Source organism: Anomalospiza imberbis, chromosome 10 (genome assembly GCF_031753505.1).
Source record: "Anomalospiza imberbis isolate Cuckoo-Finch-1a 21T00152 chromosome 10, ASM3175350v1, whole genome shotgun sequence".
Classification (NCBI taxonomy): Eukaryota; Metazoa; Chordata; class Aves; order Passeriformes; family Viduidae; genus Anomalospiza; species Anomalospiza imberbis.
In genome coordinates this window covers 16,082,779-16,100,071 of record NC_089690.1, presented here as the reverse complement: position 1 = coordinate 16,100,071, position 17,293 = coordinate 16,082,779, and the positions used below count along the sequence as shown (strand labels likewise).

The following is a 17,293-nucleotide window of genomic DNA, read 5'->3' as shown; positions in this document are numbered from 1 at the left end:
AATCCTGAGTGACAATAAAGTCTAAAAGCTGATGAAACCAATGAACAAAAATTAATATTTCTAAAAAGAAAAAAGTTTGAATTTACAATATTATTTAAATAATAATTCTAAAATATTACAATTTTGCACAAAAATATTTTAGGATTTTTTTAAAATTTCAGATGAATTGTATTTCCCTTGTCAAAACTTATATATTTGACTTGTATTTCAAAAGTTAGCAGATTTCCAGTGAAAAACAGGTTTAAAAATGTCAGGCATTGGCACACTGGAGTTTAGAAAGAATGTTCAGAGAACGTTCTAGATGCATCTGGATCATTTAGTCATTAAACTGAGTGCTAATTTTGCTAAATTAATCTCAAGATAAGTGAGTGGGGGGGCAAAATTGATTAGCTCACACTCAGGAGCTTTTTACTATATACTAGTCATGAGAAATCTCTAATGAGTAATAATAAAGTGATTGTTCCATGCACAAAACTAAACTGAACTGGAGTTCAAGCAATGAAAGGAGAGTCCATACAAATTCATATGCGTAAATACAAATTCAGGATCTTGATCAAATTCAGCTAAAATATATTGCAGTGGCTCCCCCTAAGTGGTGTGGTCACAAACCTTAATTTTGATGGTGGCACATGAGGTATTTGTTATTTCCTTGGCCTTCTGAAAACAATGATAAAATTATCTGTTTCTGGGGCTCCAGGTTGACTATCTATAAAATAGTAATACACCAAAAGAAGGTGTGTGGTAGAGGATTTTGTATCCATGACAGTTCTAACATGACATTTATTTCTTCATCTTGCAGGAGCCAAAGGATTTATGGGCCTTCCAGGGATTCCTGGAAGACAAGGATTCCCAGGTGCACTCGGAGACAAAGGGGACATGGGAATTCCAGGTCATTTTCTTTCAAGACGTTATTACAAATTCATAGAGCTCTATAGAAGCATTTGCACAGGTCTGAGCTGTTGGAGTCAGCACACCACTCAATTCTTAGACTGGGATTTATTCTTTAATATCCATAGACTTACCTTCACCCCAGCATTTGCTTGCATTGCAGAATGCAGTTCTCCCTCTCACTCTAAATTCTTTAATTTACATATTGTTACATGTAAGAACTCCCTTTTTAGAAATAAAATCACGGTTTAAATTACTTTAATGAAGAATTAATATCTGTATATATAAGCAATAGCTCACAAAACTTGGAGTGTGAAATGCAATTATGATCCTTTTAAGAATGGTATCAGTATTGGTATTTTTCCAGGTCCAAAAGGCCAGAAAGGACCTCCAGGCTTTCCAGGACCATCAGGGGACCCTGGTCCACCAGGCTATGGTGGCTTTCCAGGTGACAAAGGAGATCCTGGGTACCCATCTGCTGGGCCTCCAGGAGAACCTGGTCCAAAGGTATAAAGGCAGAGGAAAACCTTTCCTGTTAGGCAGAGCCTTTGACTATAGAAACAGAAAAACATGTAATCAAGAGCTGCAAAGTTTGCAGAAATAGTCGATTTATTAGTGGTAAAAAATATGAAAATTCTATTGTGTCATTACTCAGGAGAAGGTTTTTATTTCATTATATTTCACTTCATTTGTGCAAGAATTTCTTATTTATAAAGATGAAATATCTTGAAGTAACTTGTTTTCTGTAAAAGTTCCTAATTTGTTAAGAACAAGGATGTTAAAAAGTACATCAAAACCACATCTTAGCAAATGCAACAGTTTTGTAATCTAAACTTGTACTGTTTGGTTTTGATAGTCTGGTAATATCCTTGCACAAGTTTGGTTTTTTTTTCCCTAGTAATGTGTATTACATCCAGTATATGTTATATTTGGTCATATATACATTGCTAAGAACAAACCAGTATTTTTAAGTTAGATGAATTAGATAGTTTAACTCCACTTGTTCTGGTTGTTGAATAACTGGAAGTCTTTTTACCTATGAGATTATCTGAAGTGTGTGGCTGAAGCTGTAAATTCTTCTATAAATCCTGTAATCTAAATGATTTGATTATTTTCCATATCAGCTGGGTAGCCCCAATGAGATTACTGTGAAAAAAGTCAGTAGGAATGCAAGCAAAAAAAATGCATTTCACTATTTTGTATAGCTGCATATTACCTAGGGAATGAATGTTTGGATCAAAAGAAGAGGTGGTAGAATAAAATTGAAGGGAAATCTGTGCCAGGGAAAATATCTAAAACCAATTTGGTTTGTAAAGGTTAAAAATAGATTTTAGCTATGTCTAAAAGATCAGTGGTATTATGAGAAAACCTCATATTTAGTCTGCTTTGGTTTTTGCCTGAAAATGCTAATGAAACATGATTACGTGTACTTAACCCTTAAAATTGCATGTGATTTCTCTACTCTTCACTGAGATTCTTTACCTCTGTGTGTGCAACTGTTTCTCAGGGAGATCCAGGTCCCCCAGGAGTTTTCGGCAGCAAAGGAGAAAAGGGCTCTGAGGGTCATCCAGGACTTACAGGAGTACCAGGACCACATGGGATCAGAGGTGAAACTGGAGGTGCAGGAATCCCAGGTATGGGGTACTTTTGGAGGGCTGGTGAGCTGGCGACATTCTTGTAGAAGAAGATGATTCCTCCAACTGCACAGGGTGCCTGGGGGTGGCACACTGACTGTCACTGACTGCTGCAAACCTCAACAGCTCCTTTGTGATTAGGGCAGCCAGGCCAGCTTGTGTCACCTGGAGAACTTTTGCAGCTGGCCAAAGCAGAAACAACAGCAAAGCTCTTAAACTGAGTCTGGATCTAGGGGTGATGCCATTTCCCCTCTGCCACACTTTCTTCTTGCAGGGAAGTACGGACCCCCTGGAGATGCTGGTGTGAAAGGATGCCGGGGCCGCCCAGGACGGCAGGGAGCCCCAGGCCCTCCTGGTATGGTATATAGCTTCTCTCCTAAATCACTGCCCTGGATTGGGGATTTCATTTCAGTTTGAGGCTTTGTTTACCTCCTTTTAACAGCCCCTTTTCAATGGTATCAGTTCAGCTGAGGCAAAATGTTTTAATTTTGTTTCACTACTGGAACACTCTTTGCCCTTTTTATTTATAAGTACATATCCAAGGGTCTCAAGATGCCATATTCACACAATTATAAGAAAGGCTTAATTTCATTAGGTTCTCCCTCCTAAAAGACCATAATAAACTAAGATACAGGTAGATGAAGAGAAGAAAACTAACTGGAGTAGAAAGAGACAGAGTTGTCATTGTCAGCTAACACAACAGAACTAAAACAGAATTAAAAATATACCTCGGGGAAAGTGTATATGTAGCACGAGGCATGCATTGAAGGCTTTATGTCTGTGAAAATAGTGGGGGTGTTAAATCCACTGAAGTCCAGTGAGCTCAATACAAGCTGCAAGCTGCTCTGTACCAACACAGCTACACCTATCTTTGAAGTAGCTAATGAAATTTTAATAAAGGGGAGTCAAATCTTCTCACTGCAAAATTACAAAAGTAAAAGTTGTATTGTGGTCCATTGTAATTCACAGGTGCTGCTGGAGTCCCTGGAAAACCTGGACCTGTTGGTGAAAGGGGTACTCAAGGTCAGGATGGTATGCCTGGTCCCCCAGGAGTAAAGGGAGAACCAGGTAACAGCAGAGAAATATTTTCATTCTAATTTACAAGTGGGTTTTTCTGTAATTATAGTGACAAGGATGATTTGGGAAGGATTACTAAGGAGCTTCTGCGCAGCCAAAGCTAAGTTTATAAGGAGAAGGTTATACCTGGTTTTCTATGTAATTTTTGTACATGCTGTAAACAACCCAAGTGCATTACAAATGCTCCATTCTACATGTGTTGTAATGTCACTTAATAATGTTCATGTCTGCAAGAGTCAAAGCACTGCTGTTAACAGTTCTTATGGGTTTAATCTCAAAGAGTTTAAAAGAACCAAAATCATTCCAGAGGATTACATGAATATAAAATAAAAGGAATCAGTGTTTTCCTGCATTAATAGTAAAAGCTTCCATGACCTAAACCTGGGGTTGTGAAACCTTTCATTGAAAAGTCACTCCTGATGTTATTAATGTTCAGATAGATTTAGTCCTACACTGAATTCTGACATAATTTTACATTGAAAAATGTTTATTTGCATGTTAGTATCAAGAAGAAACTGAGAAGGCATCCATAGTATTTAGAAAGTATTCTCATATTGAAATAATCACTGCTTGAAGTCAGCACTGTTAGCGTATTTTCTTTTATAGGTGTTTACATTTGTTTTTCTCTTTTTCTTAATAACTAAATTAAGTACAGATATTTTTGGTTTTTTGTCTGAAAAGAAATAGCTGCATCTTGTAGAATGTACCTCAAATAAGATTGACCAATAAGAGTTCCTCCTATAAATGAAAACTTAAAAATTTAATTTGTGTTTCTGTGTAGAAGAAATGGAAATAATACATTTTACTTTACATACAACTAAACTCTACCTTTTGATTCCATGATTTCTGAAAAAATGTATGAAATATTAGAAAACTGTGATTTTTCTAAAAATTATTTTGGACTTTGAGTGTGATGTGACCTAATATTTTACAGGACCACCAGGGAGAGGGATCCCTGGTTTTCCAGGTATTCCTGGACGTAGAGGTGAGTTGTCTTTTTGAAAAGCAGCAGCTTAATTTTTAGGTCCCAGAACCATCAAATCCCTTCCTGCTTTCAGGTACTTGAAATGGCACTAAGTGTCAGAGGAAATCACAAGTGATTCTGTGCTTTTGATCAGTGGTTTGGTCCTGTACATTAAATGTCAGGAGTTGTTGCTTGTAAAGTTTAGATTGTTGTAAAAGGCAAAGAAGCTGACTTCTGTGATCTTGTGAAGGTGACATAGACATTCTAGAGCTTTTGAAATGTTATCCTGATATATAATTTGATTAACAGAGTATGCTTTTCAAAACAAGATCTTTCTGAATAACAAGCACACTTTGAGAAAGCTGCAGTGGTTGCATTTTAATTTTGTTCATCTTCCATTTTATTTTGATAAACAGAAGGAACTCTTCCCATTTTTGAAGTTTTACATTGTATTTCTAGTGCTGGTAGATAGCCATTGATTTGCTTTACTTTAAAAAAGTAAAATTAAAGCACCCTAAGATCAACTTCAGAACAATATTCTTTTGGAATATACTCTTATTTTGTTGCATTCATATTGATGCTTCCAGCTGGGATTTAGTTTAAAAGGATTTGTTAGTTCTGATGAACAAAGAAGCATTTTTTCCACTTATTCATCAATAAATATTCCCTTCTCTGGTCTGTTTATCCTCCTCTCAAGTTTATTCCTTGGGATGAGCAATCTCTGAAGTGGAGTGGGTTTTTTTATTTGTGGGGTTTTTTTAATTTAAAAAAATGGTGTATACCTTTCTATGAGTCCTGCCTTCTCACAACTCTTTTGCTTTAGGATAGCAAGGTGGCTTTGGGGACTTCTCTGTACTAAAAACAAGGGCTGAATTCCACCTTTGCCATATAGGAAATATGTTTTTGGAGTTGTCACATCATCTCGCTGTCTTGACAGCCTTCCTCACATGTAATATTCACCCTTTGCAGGAATCAAAGGGGACATGGGACTGCCTGGTTTTCCTGGGCCTCCAGGTGTGAAAGGTCATCAGGGCGATCAAGGACCCATTGGACCTCCTGGCCTAGTGGGGTTACCTGGATTTCAAGGCACCACAGGCATGGCAATCACTGGCCAGAAAGGGAACAGAGGTATTCCTGGTGCACATGGAAGACCAGGTGTGTTGTTGGAATCCCTTATTTGTCTGAAAGGATATACTGATAATTGGAAGTAGAAGTCAGCCTATCCAGAATTCAAGACTGAAAAGGGTATTCCCTCAAGAGAGTACCATAATTAAACAGGTCTCTTTAGCAGTTAATGCAATATTGTCACTGCAAACAACAGGATCTATGCAGTGGCATTTAAATGAAAATAACTCTTTCAAGTCCACCCAATTGCATTATCTTGCTTTACTCCCATATGGTCCATGGGGGAGCTGAGATTCAACTTTAACAAAGTGAGATAGCATGAGTGGCACTTAGGGATATGGCTTAGTGAACACATGGCAGTGTTAGGTTTTCAGTTGGACTCGATGATCTTAAAGGTCTTTTCCAATGTAAATGACTCTGTGATTCCAGACTTAACTACAACTGGAGGATATTCAAAAGATTAGTGTTAAAGAGTACTGTACGTTCTGATCTTAGGTTCGGTTAGTAGGCTAGGAAAAATTTGATTTTTTTTAAAAGTGTGTATATTTCCTTGGAAATCACTGAAGTGATAAACATGAGTATTGTTATGGAGCCATTGAATGTTGCACAGTGTTGTGTGTAATCAAGGTGAAAATCTGTTGGCAGTAGTCTTCACGAACTCTGTTTCTGTATAGGTGCTCCTGGCTTTCCAGGCCTTCCTGGTCTTTCCACTCTCAGCGTGAAAGGAAGCAAAGGTGTCCGAGGGGCGGATGGAATTCCAGGGCCAAGGGGCCCAGCTGGTGACCTTGGCCCTCCTGGTCCCAAAGTCAGTGAAAGGAATAGTGCTTCTTTCTTACTGCATTGATAGTCTGCTCTTACCATGAAAAGAAAATAATACCCATTAAAAACTCTCAAAACAAACAACAAACCCAAACAAGTACCCCCTCCCACCCATTTTCCCAAAAACACCTTGTAATAGAGGAAATAACAAAATGGGTATGAGAAGCAAGTTTTATGGACTTAATGCATCAATAAGAATTGGGTTCTTTTACTTCCTGGTATGTCATTTCCTTGGCTGGTCTGTATTACAGGATACTCTGAACAATAATATGACAATTTCTAACATGCTTAAAAGTGGAGCAGATAGTTCTAGTTACGGCATAAGCTGTGAACATAATGCTTTGAATATTCTGAAAAAAAAAGTATCTCATTTTGTGAAGATTCTGCTCCTGTTTATTACTGATGTTCTCTGTTTTGCAGGGAATAGAAGGTCGATCAGGCTATCCTGGTGCTAGAGGGTACCCTGGATTTCTTGGATTCCCAGGTGTAAAAGGTATTAATATATTTATTATGTACACTCCTGTGTGCCAAATACAATCATTTGCATGTTTAGTTATAATAGTATTTGTATGAGGACTTCTAGAGACACAAGGTTTTGCCACGAGAATCAGGGTGTAAGTCAGGTCTACATGAAAGCCTTCACTAAGAGTTTTCACTGAGGTTCTGGGTGGGTCCTAACTTAGGTTCAGGTGAGGAAGGGCTGACACATCAACAACCTCCATTTCAGGCAAATTCAAAACAAGTTTATCCTTAGTGAGTGATGAGCTGTAAGGACTTCAGCACTGAGTGCCAATTGGAAATATCCCACCACTGCTAGAAAATGTGACTTTTTGACAACCTCTTAGCTACAGAATTTGGGAGCATTTAATCAAAATTATAGCACTGGGTCCTTTGTTTGCTGTAAGAATAGATCCAATTATAATCTCATTTACAGTTTATCAGCAAATGAACTGTTAAATGCATTGACTTCATTAATTTCATATTTCTGAGGGTAAGTTGAATCAGTAGCTAGCTAAAAATCCTTTTAATTTAGACAATTTTCTAGTGATTTAAATAAGATGTAGGCCTGCATTACTCCAGTATTCTCATTTTCAATTGCATGATTTACAGTCCCACAGAATTATCATTACCTGTTTAACCTACCTGTTAGTGATCCATGCTAACTATTGTGCATTTTAAATTTGTTCTAATTGGCAGTTACCACACAGACAGTAATCTTACTTTCTTTAACCAAAAACTCTCATTTCACATATATCAAATCTCCTAATGTGGTATTAAAATACTTTTAATTAATTCTTTTGTTTCAAGCAAAACTGTGGAGGATAGGCTGAATGTAACCTCATATTGTGCTCAGTGAAAAGAATCACTTATCAAATTTCTCAACAAAAACTCTACAACTCTCTTAAAGCCTTCTGCATAACTGACAGTATGCTTAAAGGGAGCTAAACTCCACTTGAAGGCTGCAAATCCAGTGACAAAAATATGTAAGATAGAACGGATATAGTCTAAAGTTGAGAATTTAAACTAGGTTTATGGACCAACCTTCATATAGACAGGCATGACAGTATCATCATATAAATGAAAGACACTTGATCTATAAATTATACAGTTGCAGCAGAGGTAAAGAAACCCACTTTCACATTTCAAAGGAGTCTATAGGCTGTATTGCCCTTTGGGAACTTTGCATGGATTATGCAGGACTCTTCAACAAGCCTCTGAAACTTTGACAGTTGTTTTGACATTTCAAACCAGACAGAGATATCTTTAATCTTCTCTTTCAGGAGAAAAGGGTAATCAAGGACCCCCAGGACCACAAGGTGCAGAAGGGCCAAGGGGACCAAAGGGCCAGCATGGTAACCAACCCTTCTCCTTCCAATATCAGCTGACTTAAGTTGATTTATTTGGTTTTTTTATAGTTTGTTCGCTTTCTCTTAATGTAAAGCAATAGATCTTCATTATATTTTTGCTGCCAGGCCCACCTGGATTCTCGGGAAAAATATTCTCCATCCCAGGAAGCAAGGGTCCTGCAGGACTGCCAGGAATCCCAGGAACACCAGGTGATCAAGGAATTCAAGGGATTCCTGGACTACAAGGTGATTTATACTTTTACCTCTATGCATGTCTGTGTGTGCTGCTTAGGAGAACATTTTGGTTTGGTGGAAAAACTTCTGCACAGAAATTTGACATGTCTTTAAAATCTTTACCATATTTAAAAATAGCTCTTTGTATCTTGTTAACACCCTAATATTTATAACCTGTCCCATTCCATCTGCCTTCCACCCTTGCAGTGTGTCAGTGAGTACATCCCTCAATGTAAGCCTAAGGAATATAGTGGATAAAAACCTTCCCAATTTTCATACAACCAGAACCATGCTCAGGATGTTTGTCACTTGTGGGGAGGAGGGAATTGCCACCTGTACTAGAATTACTCTAGATGTGCTCCAGTGGGATTGTCTGTCCTAGTCTGGGGGTGGGAAGGAAAGGACAGGCTGGCTTCTCATTGGCGCCAGAAGTGAAGCCTGCCACAGCCGTGAGGAATGGGGAAGGAAGGAGAAGGTAGGGTGATGAGGATATGCAGTGGGTATCTGGTCACCCTTCCCAATATCACAGCTTTGCACCCCAGGCAGGGAGCTCTTCAAGGGGGCAGGCCTCTGCTGAAGTACATTCATTTTCTGCAGTACATTCAGTATTTCCTTGTAATATTCCTGATAGGAAAGAAGATGACACTTGAATTATAGATAGTGTGAAAACTTAGTAAGTTCATGTTTTTTTCTAACACAGCTAGATTATGTGGAGATTTTAACTTTAGTCTTTACCAGTTATTAAAATCTAGAATAACTACTGCCATATGCCTCTAGGTTTTGTTTTTTTTTCTTGATTGCAATTTAGGACCCAAAGGAGTAAAAGGTCTACCAGGACGTTTTGGTCATCCAGGCCACCCAGGATTGCCTGGTCCAAAAGGAGACAGGGGATTTCCAGGACAAAGAGGTACAGGAAAGCAGAATCTGTTTGACTGGTACTATCCAAATTTCAGATAAATTATACTGTTCATTTCTGTAAATCCTTCCTCTTACATGTATTGAGATTCTGTAATTTACAGGACATTTACAGTAACTTTAGGGACGTAGGAAGCACATCCTTAGCTTTTAACAGATGCATGTTCAAAACTGAAATAATAATTTACAGAAATATGCCTTGACTGTGCTCTTCTGTTATTAATCACTTCTATTTAGTCACTTGAAATCTGTAGGTACCAGGGTGCCTTTTATTTACATCAAAATAGAAAAAAATATTTTTATTTAGGCATCATGAGGTGTTTTTACTTTAAGCTTTTTTTTTTTTTGTAAAAATGGCCATGGTTCTTTAAAATACCTCACTATGTCATGAAGCTATGCAGTGTAAAACTGCCTGAGCTACATCTGAAGGAATGTGGAACAAATACTACCTGTTTTTAACTTTTAGCTTGTTATTGGTGTTTTTTATTAGTTTTCAAGCAGTTTCACTAACTTAAAAGAAATGAAAGTTCAAACAAAATTATAATACTTGCAGACATATTTATTTCTTGTCCACAGGACAGCCTGGATTGATTGGCTTTCCAGGTCTGCAGGGGTTACCTGGACCACCAGGTACTACCATTGCTGGTCCAACAAGAAAAGGATTTATCTTTACCCGGCATAGTCAGACAACAAAGATTCCTTCGTGCCCACATGGGACATCCCAGATCTATGTTGGCTATTCACTGCTTTTTGTACAAGGAAATGAACGAGCACATGGACAAGATCTTGGTACTGTATTGGTAAAAAATTTCAGATTCTTTTCTTATAGTCCAATAATGCTAAGTTGTCCTGAAACCAAATTTACATTGAGATAAACATTGGTTTCAACCATCTGTCTCCAGAGTGGCCTGGAGTCAATTCAGGAATCATGGTTCAAAAGACATCTTTCCTTCCTGCACTCCTATATTCATTCCCTCGTTGGTATCCCTGGAGTTTTTTGAGGAGGTATTCATTTACTTATTGATAGGTGTCTAGTATAAACATTCACAACATTTGCACAGGGCTGACAGTAACACCACAGGATGTGAAGGAGAATCCTGTGGGTTTTGGAGCCTAAGTGGGATACTTTAGGGTGTGAATAATGTCACCAGAAAATGTTATTTAAGTAGCTGAATCCCTGCTACTCTGTCAAGGGCTGATACCATTCAAGAAGATTGTATTATTTTAACAGATTTTGTTCTTAGCCCTTGTTTATTATATAGATGTTTTTGTATAAGCCAGAAGCATTTTGCTTTCAGATAATTTTACTGAACAGACTCTTCTTATAGTTAACAACTGTTTTAATTCTCCCTTTAGTAGATTGGGTGCCATCGTGTGTCTCTTCTGGTCACTGCACTAAATTTAGTCTCCTACTGCCACAAACCTCTCCTCTTTTGTCTCCCAGGAACAGCTGGTAGCTGCTTGCAGAGGTTCAGCACCATGCCATTCTTGTTCTGTAGCATCAATGACGTTTGTAGCTTTGCTTCTCGCAATGACTACTCCTACTGGCTGTCCACTGCAGTGGTGATGCCACCAGACATGGCACCCATTTCTGGCAGGGCACTAGAGCCCCAGATAAGCAGGTAAGAGAATAAGAATTTTAGCTCTTCTGTCCTGGAACCACAGAGGCATCATAAATTGTTTTAAGTGGCAAATCTTAGGCAAGACCTGCCTGTCTCAGCCAGTAAAATCACTGACTTCATCAGCCTGGTTTTTGATTACTCCCCTAAGTATGTCAAATATTCAGTGATACTCTCAAGAAAAGTTGGAATAAAGCTAGAGTCCCAGCACAGGACCTATTGCTGCAAAGCCAGCATAAGAAAATGGCACACTGTGTCTTACTAAATGCAGGGATTGTTTTCTTAAGACCCTATAATTATGGATATTAGAGACACACTAAAATTAAATACAGATAGTTTTGTTATTTAGAATTATAGCACAAATCAAGTTCTGGTTTCAAGTCTGGATTATGTATTTACTGTCATTTGTGAAGAACATTGTAAACTGAGCTGAAGGTTCTCAGCTATAAAACACTGTTCTGCAAGTGTGGCCCTTCCTAGTTGTTTGGAATAGCTGAGAAGGATGGAGAGCAATGTAAGAGAAAAGTTCTAAAAGCATGAAAGACCTAGAGCAGCAAAATCCAAGGTGGGAAGGCAGGCTTTGCACTCTTCTATCCTGCCCTACCCTGTTGCTGCTCAGCTTCAGTTTCCTCATTTAGGAAATAAAGATTACTTTTTCAAATCTTAGCAAATAAAGGTACAGAAGTACAGAACTTTGAACTAAACCAGAACAACATAAAGTAGTGAGCATGTGAAAAAGGTAACATTTTGTTCATTACTTCGTTAAAGGCAAAATTAAGAAGCTCAAATGTTCTGGAATTGCTTCCCATTTTAGAACAGTTTTAGTCTGATGTTACTAGTAGAGATTACAAAGCAATTGCAAGGTAAGGTATATGGGTTTCCTTCAATTTACTTACTCCTCATTAAACACACTAACCTCTGTGACTAGTAGCATTTATAGCAAGGTATGCTGTGCCATGAGGTAGCTACCATCCTAGAAGGCACAAGTTTGTTCTGCTTTCATGTTTTTCCTCGTGTCTGCACTAAATGTATGTGCTTTCCTTCACAGGTGTGTTGTCTGTGAAGGAGCTGCAATGGTAATAGCAGTTCACAGCCAAACAACTGTAGTTCCTGCATGTCCAGATGGCTGGATGTCTCTCTGGAAGGGTTTTTCTTTTGTTATGGTAAGGATATAACTTGAATTATTCATTTTATGTCCTCTCATTTTCATTGGTGTTCATAGCTCATTTGTTTCTTAACTGTTAAATTTTTTTTTGCCCCTTCCAAGGAGGAGAAAATAATTCTATTAATTCCTATTCAATTCCAAAAGTATAGAAAATGCTATTCTGATCTGTTCACAAAAACAGGTGGCATGAGGAAAAGTAGAAGAGATGAGAGAAGTAATAAAGGACTTTAGTCAGACAAAAATAACTGCATGCATTCACTTTGACATGTTATGCTAAGATCTAGGAAACAGGTTTGGGGAGTGGAGTGGTTAAACTGGTCCTGAACACAAAAACATAGAAATAAGTGACCAACTTCCATGCCATGAAGTTCTTTTAAAAATCAGATTTGTGGCTGAAGTGCACAGAAAGCTAAAATAAGTGCAGAACACTGTCTACAGAAGACTGCCTCAGCAATTTTGATGCCATAATTAGATATGAGTGAAGGAAGTTCATAATGGAAGTGCAAATTGTGAACTGCTTATGAGACAAACAGTGTATTTATAATAGGGGATGTAGCATTTCATCTTTGTTACCCATGTTTGTGGGATGTCATAGGGATTGAAAAATGAAGGTAGAATTTTAAACCATTTTTTGCATAATGTAAAGCCCTTTCAGGTCTAGAGTGAAGTTTTTGTTTCTCCTGCGTTTTGGCCCCAAATAGTAATAATAATAATAAACTTGGAAAAGAATGAGAGAATTTTTTAGCAATTGGTTAAAACAATTTACTTGTTTCTGACACCAGCAAAGTTAGATGGTATTTTCTAGCCAATTTTAAACCGTTGTAAATTATTATAGAGCTACTTCTACAAGCATTTACCAACATCAGAGAAGGAAAATGCCTTCTCTGCTTTTTGTGTTTGGAGAAGTGATCAGTGCAACAAAAAATATGAAAACACACACCCACCAATTTGGTTTATTTGTAATGTAGTTACTGTTGTACTCAACTGGACAGAAGCCAGCTTTCTAGGCTTTGTACTGCTTAGTTTCATGCATTTCATCAACCTGAAAAAGGCCTTTGCAGGGACTTAAGAAATGCCATAGCTGCTTGAATTTTCAGAAGGCTTCTGTGCTTAATTGTAAGTTTTATCAAATGAATCTGCGTTCATTTTATTTTGTCCACGTAACACATGGTATGTTTTAAGAAAGAGGGTTTTTTTTTGCCTGCAGTTTACTAAAATCTGATGGACAAGTTCTCATAAAAATGTTTTGGTGGTTACAGTACACAAGTGCTGGCTCAGAAGCTTCTGGCCAAGCACTGGCATCTCCTGGATCTTGTCTGGAAGAATTTCGGGCCGTCCCATTCATAGAGTGCCATGGCAGGGGGACATGCAACTACTACACCAATTCCTACAGTTTCTGGTTGGCATCATTAAATCCAAGAAGAATGTTCAGGTAAACTGTACTGCCCTGCATCCCAGTGCCTGAGGAGACAATAAAGGCCTGCAAAACCTGTAGGTCCCTTTATAATTCCCTTCAGGTTAGGCACCCCTCTTTGTTAGGTGCAGTCATTTTGTAGCACACAGATGTTTGAGCTGAGAATTTCAAGGTTGTTGTCAGTAATTCCATATCTAAAGTCTCATTGTCTCTCCCTGTTTTCTAAATAAAAAAATGAATGTTTGGGTTTTTTTCTTCTAGGAGACCTGAGCCACAGACTTTGAAAGCAGGACAACTAGAAAATATCATCAGTCGTTGTCAGGTCTGCATGAAGAGACCAATCTAAATGGTGGCCACTCTTCATAGAACACGAAACTGATTTATTACAAAGAATTGCCTAACTCTGAAGAGCTATAATTTATTGAAGTCCTGCTGCATCTGGAAAGAAAATTATAAATTGCCAGTGCAGCACTGTGGTGAGGTAGGGCAACAATTTGACTTCTGTCTTTGGCAAATGACAAAGCACTTTGTTGGAGGAAGCTTATAATGGCATCTGCAGGGGCATCTGCTGAACCTTGTCATTTCTGAGCTGCATCTTCACCATAAAACTACAGCATCACCAGACTTTAATGAAAGATGTCAATGCTGCCTTGTGTCACGTGCTTTTCAAAGAGCAAGACAAACTAAACGCTCCTGTATCAGCTTACATATGTTCAGTGCTCCAAGTGGATATCATTTAAGATGACAGTCTGGCACTTATGAAAGATAGGGTTCAATAGGAAATAATTTCAGTGCACTTTTAACTATATAACGATTCAGTAAGAGTTGGTTTGGTTTGGTTTTCTTGTCTAATAAACAAGTATCTCCCCATGTACCTCACCCTTCCTCTGGCTGGCAAACAGGAATACAAAGGTTTTTGTATCACTGTGATGATAATGGTGCTTGACTGGCCAGAGAGGGAGCGACAGCAGGCACTGGGCAGGCAGGACAGTGGTGGCAGGCACTGGCTGTGTGCTCCAGAGTGACTGTGGCTAAGGGCTGACTGAAGAAAGTGTTGGAAAGTTTTCTTTAGATTCCATGGCTTTTGACATTGATCATGCAGTCTTTGAGTTCTTCAATTTGGCAGTATTGGGCCTCTACTATGATCACATGCTTTTGTCTCTCCTGGAGAAAAAACTTTTTACCATGTAATTTGGGATTTGTTTAGAATTAACAGTTACTGTATGGCTCAAGGGCTCCCACGGCATTATCAGGTTATCACACACCCATCAGGATGTGATTCCTAACAAAATCTATAATACTTCCATTTTACAGTATTTCATATTTAAATATTTATCACAAATTGTATTCTGTATTTAAATATTTAGCACACATATCTGCAAATGAAACCATCTAGTCCATCCAGATAAATGTATGCATCCAGAATTTTTTAAAAGACGGATATTTAAATTGTACCATCTAAGCACTGACTTCTATACAAGAGAATCCAACTGTTAATGAACATAAATACTTGAAAAGCACTTTCATTTGCGCATATAAATTATATAAAATTGTAGCTCTGAGGTTTTTTTTAATATTTATAACATTGCACTTGCAAGGCTATTTAAAATTGTAATGTTGACATTTAAAATGTTAATATTTTTTAATACTTGCACAATTTATCAGAATTTCAGTATTTAGTGAAGAAGCCTAATTCATCTGAATAGTTCTATAAATGCACCATTTTAAATGTAGGGTCTCGCAATTCAGTGAAATAACCAGAATTTCTCATTTAGATTTTTTTTAAGCCAGTGAAATTTTATATTGTTTCTGTAAAAATACTTCCATTGTGTTTGTCAGACTGTTTGACTTTTCAGTGTTAACCTAATTAAGAAAAGGTTTTGTCTATGTTCCATGCCAGATTCTTACGATGGAGCTAACATGAAGATTTATATGAACTGAATGGATGTTTTAAAATTGTTTGCTTGAACAGTCATAGTAATTCTGTTTGCAAGGTATAATTGTGAATTCACAGGGTTTAATGAAGAATCTCTTTGCAGATGCACTACTGATAAGAAGGTATTAATGTCATATTAATATTTAGTCTTTCATTGAATCAAGCCTGGGGTTGACGTTATCTTCCTTAAAACAGTCACATACTAGACTTTTCCATAAACTCTGAAGTTTGCTTTAAATACTCCAAGACCATACCTGTTGCTTGGTAGGTAGTTTGGGTGCTAGTGGTTTAGTGGTTTCTTTTTTTTTCATTAATGCTCACTGCAGTCATCCAAACATAGAATTGATGACTGTGGAGACTTCCACGTAAAACTAGCTAGTAAAATGCAAATGTGAGTACCTGAGGCTGAAGTCTGCTGGAAATGTGTTCAGTAGAGAATAATGTGTAAGAAGAAGAGAATGGATTGTGGCTTTGAAGTCCAAAGGTAAGTTACAGAGAATTATGTCTCATAGTATAGCATATAACTGGAAGTTATGCCTTGTTCCCAGTTTTGGATTCCGCTGCTCAATTTTTTTGTGGCCTTAACAAGTTACTAAAGAAAGATGTTGATAAATAGCTCTAGATTTTGAGTGCTCAAAATGAGTCTTTCTTTCAAAAGCATGAAATACAACTGCAGGGACACATGTTTGTCAAGCCTGGCATAATACAAGCTAGACCCTGGAAATCAAAGAAAAACTTGGAAAAAGTTGATGTTAACTTCTCAGTGCAGCTGCAGATCATTTTACTTCCCTACTGCTAATGGTTGTTGTGAGGATTAATTAACTGATGTCTGTAAATGCTATGGGAGCCTTAACTGGAAAGTGCTGATGAGGTGCAAGCTGTTAATATATTGTACTGAAAGAATGGACACATGAGAAATTGGGAATAATGAGCAAAGAATGGGGGCTGTATTCTGCTAAATACAGCCAAATAAAGATATTTTGACTACATAAAAGACCCATTTCCATGCTGGCTTTTTTTTCCTTTCTATTACTAATGCTCTTGTCCACTACCAGTGCATACCAAAAGAAGTGTTATGTGATTAAAACACAGGGGGGTAGGGTTTGTCCTCAGAAAGACATTCAATCCCTCTGACCTGGACCACACTCCAAGTTTAGCACTTGAGTGAAAATACCCAAGCTGGGTCTGTGCATACCAGCTTTCTTCCTACATAGGATGCTGTGATAAGCTGGGGTTTTTCTTATCAGCTGGTTCAGGGTGTTCTGGATTCAGTATGAGAATTTACATTGCTAACTGCTGATTTTTATTGCTAACACGCTGATGGTTAGGTTGTTGCTCAGTGGTGTTTACTCTAAGTCAAGGACTTGGCAGTGTCCCATGGTCTGCCAGTGAGGAGAGGCACAGAAATGTGGGAGGAAGCATGGCTGGGCCAGGGCCCGGAATTGGCCAAAGGGCAATTCCACACCATAGAATGCCATGCCAGTGGATGGACTGGGGAGATTACCTGGAAACAGGAGGCTGATGGTGGATCAGGGACCAGCTTGGGCAGCAGGGGTTGAGCAATTGTATTATCACTTGTCCTACTTGGGTTTTAGCTCCTTCTCTCCTTGTCCTTTTTATTACATTTAGTAGTATCATTATTACTACTTTCTTTCA

At 38.0% G+C, this 17,293-nt stretch overlaps 1 protein-coding gene across 1 annotated transcript in view; it reads left to right on the top strand.

Annotated features, from left to right (window-relative positions):
• COL4A3 (collagen type IV alpha 3 chain) overlaps positions 1 to 16,631 on the top strand; it is a 57,656-nt gene extending 41,025 nt beyond the window's left edge. Inside the window, exons 36-52 of the mRNA XM_068200909.1 lie at positions 800 to 889; positions 1,256 to 1,395; positions 2,396 to 2,522; positions 2,797 to 2,877; positions 3,492 to 3,590; positions 4,534 to 4,584; positions 5,533 to 5,718; positions 6,363 to 6,493; positions 6,928 to 7,000; positions 8,289 to 8,360; positions 8,481 to 8,600; positions 9,397 to 9,495; positions 10,080 to 10,292; positions 10,948 to 11,125; positions 12,171 to 12,285; positions 13,547 to 13,719; positions 13,963 to 16,631. Coding sequence (XP_068057010.1) covers positions 800 to 889; positions 1,256 to 1,395; positions 2,396 to 2,522; positions 2,797 to 2,877; positions 3,492 to 3,590; positions 4,534 to 4,584; positions 5,533 to 5,718; positions 6,363 to 6,493; positions 6,928 to 7,000; positions 8,289 to 8,360; positions 8,481 to 8,600; positions 9,397 to 9,495; positions 10,080 to 10,292; positions 10,948 to 11,125; positions 12,171 to 12,285; positions 13,547 to 13,719; positions 13,963 to 14,047 — 2,033 coding nt within the window. The 3' untranslated portion in view covers positions 14,048 to 16,631. The remainder of the gene's footprint in view (positions 1 to 799; positions 890 to 1,255; positions 1,396 to 2,395; positions 2,523 to 2,796; positions 2,878 to 3,491; positions 3,591 to 4,533; positions 4,585 to 5,532; positions 5,719 to 6,362; positions 6,494 to 6,927; positions 7,001 to 8,288; positions 8,361 to 8,480; positions 8,601 to 9,396; positions 9,496 to 10,079; positions 10,293 to 10,947; positions 11,126 to 12,170; positions 12,286 to 13,546; positions 13,720 to 13,962) is intronic.
• Positions 16,632 to 17,293: the final 662 nt, after the last annotated feature.